General features: G+C 45.1%; 2 protein-coding genes across 3 annotated transcripts; both read right to left on the bottom strand.

Moving 5' to 3' along the window:
• Window positions 1-1,861: 1,861 nt before the first annotated feature.
• On the bottom strand, window positions 1,862-3,734 carry LOC147437013 (putative protein phosphatase 2C 46). Its single transcript, XM_086486421.1, has 4 exons — window positions 3,320-3,734; window positions 2,852-3,216; window positions 2,535-2,771; window positions 1,862-2,426 (listed from the first exon to the last, which is right to left on the bottom strand). The coding sequence occupies exons 1-4, from the start codon at window positions 3,594-3,596 to the stop codon at window positions 2,157-2,159; spliced, it is 1,149 nt and encodes a 382-aa protein (XP_086342547.1). The 5' UTR covers window positions 3,597-3,734; the 3' UTR covers window positions 1,862-2,156.
• On the bottom strand, window positions 3,688-5,621 carry LOC147437012 (uncharacterized). 2 transcript variants are annotated; one of them, XM_086486422.1, is made up of 3 exons: window positions 5,453-5,621; window positions 4,566-4,609; window positions 3,688-3,936 (listed from the first exon to the last, which is right to left on the bottom strand). In XM_086486422.1, exons 1-3 carry the CDS (start codon window positions 5,619-5,621, stop codon window positions 3,688-3,690), a joined length of 462 nt encoding a protein of 153 aa, XP_086342548.1. The 2 variants fall into 2 exon arrangements, 1 of the variants encoding a protein (XP_086342548.1); XR_015184795.1 differs by lacking the exons at window positions 4,566-4,609; window positions 5,453-5,621 and adding an exon at window positions 4,073-4,557 and having other exon boundaries at window positions 3,802-3,936.
• Window positions 5,622-7,946: the final 2,325 nt, after the last annotated feature.

Raw genomic sequence — 7,946 nt, 5'->3', positions numbered from 1 at the left:
AGAGGATCCTAGGAAGCACTCAACCATTCCCAGTGGAAAAGGCTCACTCTTGGTCATGGATAGAGAGTTTCATGCCATAGTCAACAACTAGTCTTTACTCAATGCCACTATCATGACCAAATGGGTCAATATGTACTTGGAAGCCCGCGCAGCTAGAGAAAGGGATAGAGATGCATGGAAGAGGTCCCATGGAGGTAGACGTGCACCTCCTTTTCCTAAAGAGCTTGCAAAATGTCCTGATTTGATTCAAGTAGAGTGGATCCATAATACCATGACCAATGCCAAAGCACAAGGAGAACAAATAAGCCCTGAAGAATGGGAGTATGCGCGAGGATGCTTGCGCAAGGTGAGTGTGTATATGCGGTAATGGCCCGCGGTAAACATCACGATCTCTCATAGTGGACGACGAGAAAGTAAGATCACAATCGCAAATGTCTGCTTAAAAACTAAAACTCGACACACTAAACCTGGACAACGTGGGCAATGCAATCCGAACTCGCAATATTAAGACGTCAAAACGGTTTGGGATACACAATATGCACACGGGTGAGGTGGTTAGCCCATGTGACGTTAAACGTGGACCCCGAAGTCACAGGTTTAAATCACGGCGGCGCACCTCATTTTTCACGTTGGCCAAGATTAGTGTCCTTTTTTCGACGGCGTGCCTCGCTCTTTATACTGACCAAATTTAGTGCGCCTCAAGACCCTGCCCCCCAACCCCAACCGTCGATCCTCTTACATAGGTGTTACTTAGTGCCAAGGTTGCTCACTTCACACCCGTGACCCTCCTCTTTTCAACCTTTACTTGAGACTGACCGTGCTGGATGGCTTTGTGAGAAGGATCAGGCGACCAGGCTCTTGGAGACTAGTTGGTTGAGTGTACGGGAGCAAGTGGAGGAGGTTTCAACCAAGCGCCCCGTCCCACCGAGAGGCTAGGGGGGGCTCAAGGTGCTACAGCCAAGAGAAGAGGTAGTCTCACACAAGCCTTACAGCACTTACGGGGGCAAGATTGAGCTGGGCCACTATAACACCTGCAAAAAGTCGCCCGAGAACAGATTTTTATGGCACATAGGCTTCGGGAACAGGCTACCACAGGTCTACAAAGATTGCGCGCTGATTTTGGAGAGTAAAATAAGACGAAAATAGTGAGCTGCGCTGCAGCTTACCTCTGGGAAATGGTGAAAATTTTATCTAGCTCAAAAGCTAGAATTTAGTGTGACCTCTTGAGGTGCTTACAGGACGTGAGTAGCGCATGCAAGTTGTTGCAAGCCCTGCAAGTGCCAGGCGGGACGGGGCTCTAATTAGCCCATGTCCACTGTACCGTCTGTACGTGATACTATCTTGAACTTGACTCCAAAGTAGGCCCAAAATCACATGGTTGCTGAGGAGTCTACTTGCACCGCAAAGAATTAGAAAGAATATCCTTAATGATTATCCAGACAAAAGCAAAATGCACTTGATCTTGTAGAACACAATTTCACCGTATCATTATGTAAAGGAAAGAAAATACATCACTCTTTCACACACAATATAATCCCACCCAACCACTACAAGCCCAGTTAATCTTTCCGAGGACACTACTGAGCTTACCTGTGAGGCTGCGTATGTATGTCGCAGACCATAGCCATTATTTATACAGGACAGGAGGGGTCACTTGTGTGGGGGGGGGGGGGGGGGGGCTTGAAATCATAGACCAGCTGGACTAATGAAGATGCAGCTGTGCAATAAAGGAGTTTGCATCAATGGAACAAAATACAAGCTGCCGTAGGCAATGCAGTACTGTAATATGCCATGTTCACTAAGACACAAAATCAACCTAGCATGCTCAAATGCTGATAAACTGGAACACAACATGAGGAAGGGGAGAAGCACACATTCCTACTTATCAGCTTACACCTTACAAAACCAGTAGAAGTAAGTTGTACCCTAGCCTCTGCTGCCGTGAACTCGAAATATGGGTGGCCCACCCTTTCAGCCCGTTGCACCCCGCACAAGGCTAGAATATGAATATGGTGTCTAATCCAACTCATAGAGAGCAGCTTCAATACAGAGTTTGCACACCAGCAAGTAAGAACCACTCCATTAACACTTAGTTCAGGTATCAAAGCTACATTGTTTGTCTAGTGAATCAGACAAGGCCCAGCTGTGTGATCTGCTTAAACCACAGGCATATTCTCGAAAGAATCAGAGGAAAAAATATCAAGAGGTGCATTCACACTATCCATGGACACCTTCCGGGACCTTGGCCTTGGGCTTGCACCTCCCATGTTCATCAGGTTGTAATCCAGGTACACAACCACAACACTGATGTCGTCATGGAAATAACGTCTGACACCAGGTTCAATTTTCTTCAGGTCTGAGTAACGCATCTCCCTCTTCTTCGCTGCCTGTTGAAGAGCAGCCCTCACAAGTCTCTTTGCAATACCCTAAAAAAAACGAATATTGTTCAATGCAACCCTTTGACAGATCAAAAGCACCGCACTTACACAATGGCGGGGCTAGACAGAGACACACATAAAAAACAGATAACATACATTGCGGGGGTATTTTTGCACTATGTCCACTGCTTCTTGATCTGAGATATGCTCCCATAATCCATCAGATGCAAAGATTAGAAAGCGGTCTTCTGGAAAAAGCTTCCTCTCTTGCAAGGATGGTTCTGCAGACAAAACAGGCTTTTTGAAGGACACAGATAGTCCACCGCGAGCCATGCGTGGATCTTTATTATATTCCGGCTTCTTGAGGTACACATCCCCAATTGATCTAGAAACCTGCATGCACAAGCTCGTCAAGTAAATATCTGCACTCTGATCAATGCAATACGAGTTTAAAGCAGGAAGTAAGATCTTACCTGAATGATGCCTTTCACCCGCCACACTCCCTGCTTAAGCACAACTATGTGTGAATCATCCGGGTGTTGTGCTTTGAGTTCCTCTCGAACCTCCACATTGCCAGCATTATGCTCCTTTGAGAGCCTCACTGGTTCCACCTTAGCTTGCCTTACAGTTCCGAGGACAACCCTTGAATCCCCGAGATTGGCAATATAAAGCGTATTGTCAGTACTTAGGACACCTACAAGACAGCAAGACCCAACAGAAGCTATTCGAGGCTTGGAGTGCCAGTTTTTATCTACAAGGCCCAAGAACTCTTCCTCTGTTGCGCTAAAGGCTTGCTTCAGAACTTTCGCTGACATACCACCAGCTTCTTCAGCGAAACCTGGATAGATTAAAGGAAATACAAAACGCACAAAACACATTAGTTACCCAGAGAAATAAGATGTTGCAGAATTATGAGTTCAAAAGTAATCAGAGCATCTTACCTTCAATCTTCGGAAACAGATGATTTGTGATGAAGCGGGAGGCCTCTGGGCCTCCGTGACCATCATATATACCAATGAGGGTACCATAAGGACCCACCTTCACTTGGCTTTGATCTTCCAGGAGTTGATTTGCTTGCACAACTGCGATTGAGAAGTCGCCGCTTGTGTACTGTGTGAGATCCTTGTACCAAAGAAGAGCATCCTGGTTGCCGTCAATCAATTGAGAGCCATAGCGCCCCATGGGCTTCCAGCAGGCTGTGAACATTCCGATAGGCATGACTAGGCTTTGAGGTGTGCTGCAAGTTGCTTATGGTGTTGATCGTATGTAAAGGAATCGCTAGAATCACAAAATCCTTGCTACTGCAGTACTAGCCGCTGAAAAGATCTGTGCTTCTCAAGAGTTTTGTGCGGTATCGGCTTGGATTAAGGGGACGTCCCCGAGGAAATATGGAGTTCTGGTACGCAAATAACCTGTGAATGCACGAGTTTCCTTCACCTTTTCTGTCCTTGATAACAAGAGTCCTCGCACAAACCATTTGCACGTCTGATAGCCAAAAGGCGCGGCCACGCTGGGCTTGAAAGCCAGCGAGCACAGGGAGAGGGATGCCACGGCAATGCTGCAAGATACGCAGAAGACCTTCAATACTATCACGCACAAACGAAGAGCTATGCTGTGCGAAGCAAAGGTAGAAAAAACTAGAAAAAATGGTACAGAGAATAAAGCGAAAAGAATAAAAGTTATCGGACACTTGCAAAGAGAAGGGAGCCGGCCTAACAGAAAGATATTTGGAGAATCGCAGATATGGCAGAAGAAAGCTTGCAGGCTGTTGCAGCCTTGCACAGAGAGGAATGTCAACTGAAATTACTGCATATGCTATTAGGAAGGTGGACGCTCAGCTCGGTTGTGAAAGGCGGCAAAAGTGACGCAAACCGCGTTTGGCAACTCAACCACTCCCACCAAACCCCGGCTCACAACACACACAAACGGTCGCGATCTTTGAGCGTACGCAGCGATGCGCACACTGCCCGTGCTATAGTATGACTTTACTCACAGATCTAAAACCCTTTCTCGTGCCCCAAACCCTAGGTTAACGGTAGCCGGCTGTGGCTATGGCTAAAGGCTAAGGCGAGCCTTTACACGCAGACACTAATGCCAGTAATGGCCCAAATATAGCTTCAAGATAATAAGACACAGTGCTGACGGATATATGTGATGATGATGATGGAGGGAGTGGCTATGGCGTACCTTGAGCGGAGAAAACAAAGAGAGAAGCTGATAACCCTGTGAGCCTGAAAGGCCGATACTTGAAGCTCCGTGAGAAAAACCCGAAATACGGGCACGTTGGGGAAAGCAGGCCGGGAAGGGGGGCCACACTAAGAAGAAAGAGCTTGTCTGCTTGCAGGCGATGGCGGATCAGGATTCAGGAGAGGAGGAGGAGGTGAATCAGATGATGCCAGAGGGAATCGTGGTAGGAGTCGAAGTAGAGGGAATGAGAGAGAAGGGAGCCCACCACCATAGCCAGGAGCATGCACTCACAGTGAAGGGGATCAGACTCGAGAGGCGGGGATGGTGGTGGAAGTAGAAAATGTGGGTCTTGTATAGGGTTTACGAGCCTGCCTTGTTGCCCAATGCACGGTGTGTACAGTATGTGTGTGCGCGAGCACGCGCGTGTTTGTGTTTGTGTACGTGCAAGTAGATATCGCTTGGCGTTATTTTAAGAGCGACGCACGCGGTCCAAATCCGATGCTGATGAGGAAGGCGGTGCGCCTATTCTTATTTTACCTATTTCATATGGACTTCCGCTAAAAATAGCACTGCACCTCCAAAGGTCAAACCCCAATGGCCGGCCGTTCTTCAAGCCCCTTCTCACACGACCACCATTCATACCCGTTGGTGAGGTTGAAATGTGGCATCAAAAAATATTCCCTATTGCGCTTCTACCGATAACCACTGGGAATTTCTATGTTAACTGATTCAACCATGTTTCTTCGCATAGTCTACACCTGTGTCCTCCTCTCTCCCCATTCCACCAATTCTCGCCATGCTATATGCTTTGATTCATTATCCATGTGCGTAGTACACTTCACCATGGTTGAACATTGTGGTTAAATTGCAAGGTCGAACTGTGTTACCGCACATGCGCTTGTTATCCGGTAACTTGTCAAGATAGTCTCCTGCCTTGCACACATGCAAGTCGTTCCGATGGAAATAATGCAGCATGCCCACCATAGACCCACCACGCCCATGTACTCTTCTAGTACGGTTTGCTTGGTCGATCACAACCAGACTTTGCCTCCACATTCATAGGCGATCGCCCATGTTTTGAAAGCAAGAAGTATGATCAAAGGCTTGCAAGATTTAGAATCAAGGTCTTCAACAAACTGTGGAGGCTTTTTATTTCATTGTATTTTCAACCTTGGGCAAACCGCTAGGCAAGGAGCATCAATGTGGGGATTTTTGCAAACTCTATGCATTGTGCTAATCATAGGCTATACTATGATGATCTCTTAAGTATGTACACAATTTGGTAATAACTCCTTCTTTCATAGGCATTGCATAGACAAGGAAGGGAAGATCTCATCGACTTAAATTGAAGTTCTCTCACCAGAATTGGTTATTCTAGAGAGGAAAGTAAAAATAGTAAAAAAGCCGAATAGTGCAAATGTGGTAGAGAAGGTGCATCTACAACTAAAAGGTGCCAAAATGGTAATGCTACCTTCAAAATGCTTAGGGAATTCATTCTGGATTGTGATGTGTTGTTTATAAAACCAAAAAGTTTGGACTTTGCTTTAAGAGGATACACCCATGTATGCCTAGAGTAATCATCAATGAAAGTCACAAAGTGAAGGTAATTGACCAAGAATGGATTTGCATGGGCCCACAAACATCATTATGCACAAGCTGCAACTTGCATGTAGCCCTAATAACTGAACCATCCTTTGGAAACTTTGAACGCTGCATCTTACCCAAAATACAGTCTTCACAAACATGTTTGATAAGTGCTTCAAGAGATAGCAAAGAAGCAACCATATCAGATTTTTGCAAACGCAGCAAACTGGAAAAATTCAGATGTCCAAAACATGCATGCCAAAGTTTTGCATTTGAAATAGCCTTAGCATTCACAATTGCATTTGCAAAACTTTGCCCACACTTGTCATACAAAGTGAGCTTGTACAACCCACGGCATAAACTGCCAGATGCAACGATTTCAACACCGAAATTGAGATCATGTATTGTACATCTATCATCCACAAATTTAAGACCAAGTCTAGCAAGTGCAGATACGAACAAAAGATACTTCTTGATCCCAGGTACATAAAGTGCATCAATCAACACAATCTTTCCAACTCTCTTGGCCGGATAAGAGGCATTGTTGGCACAAGTAATTGAATTCCCATGAGGGACATCCTTGAGAGAGGTAAACAAGTCACGATGAGGGGTAATGTGCTTTGTAGCACCACTATCAAAGTACCACACATAAGTATCTGCAGCAACTGACAAACATGCATCATGGACAGAAGGATCATAAGTGCACTCTGCACTAAAAGCCCATTCTGCATCAACATCAGCATCACAGTCTCCTTTCACCCTTCAACTTAGGACACTGCTTGATCAAGTGATCATTAGCTTTACAATAATGGCAGCGCATCTTCTTTTTTCCCTTATCACTAGAATTCCCAGACCAATTGCTCCCAACAAGAGCATTAGGAACTGTTGATTTACCACTCGCAGAAGAACCAAGAAATGGCTACATTGTTGTTACCACCTTTTCTAATTTGAGCATCAATAAAGGCGTGCTCAACTGCACGCTGTATAGTCCTATTTTTTTGGAAAGCGACTCTTGCTACAGCAATGTGCATAATGCATCAAACTTGAAAACTTCAAGATTTCCTTGAGTCATAAGTCTCTAAGTACCAACAAAAGTCTAGTTTGAATCTGAAAAAGCATTAAGAACAGTCTACACCTGGGAACTGTCAGAAATGACTTCGCCTGCAAAAAAAAGTTGCTCAATGATATCCTTGACACCAGCAAGGAAAGTGTCCATATCATCTTTCTCATACATAATCTTCGACTCCAACTCTTTATGCAGCAATGCAATTTTTGCCTCATTGCGAGTTGCATAAAGACCAGCCAAAGTATCCCAAGCCTGTTTTGTGGATTTTGCTGAATGAATGTGGGGATCAATAGTGCGCTTCAGAGACAATGCAATCAATACATGAGCATGCACATCTTTTACATCCCAATGAGCTTGCTCAACCGTATGCAAAACAGCTCTGGCAAAACAACAATCCTGCCACCAAAACTTGCAACATCCTCAACATTGCCTACATCCTCAGAACCAGGATGTACATCAATGCCCTGCACAATATTCCAAATGCCCTTCGACACAAGGACATGCTGCATCATAAGCCCACATAGGGTAATTGTCCCCATTCAATTTATCCTTAGTAGCAAACATCTTAAACACATATGTGTGAAAACTGCCCAAAAAGAGGAGAAACAAAGCGGGAACAACACGTGCTATATAGCACAAACTGTAGACCTGGGGCAGTTACTTATCAAAAGACCCCTATATCACGTGCGTTCAAGAGGTAATTAATAATACCCCAATATACATACTATACT

Source organism: Adiantum capillus-veneris, chromosome 17 (genome assembly GCF_014529385.1).
Source record: "Adiantum capillus-veneris isolate H3 chromosome 17, ASM1452938v2, whole genome shotgun sequence".
Classification (NCBI taxonomy): Eukaryota; Viridiplantae; Streptophyta; class Polypodiopsida; order Polypodiales; family Pteridaceae; genus Adiantum; species Adiantum capillus-veneris.
Note: the sequence above shows the minus strand (reverse complement) of the source record. Positions and strands in the feature narration are given on the sequence as shown.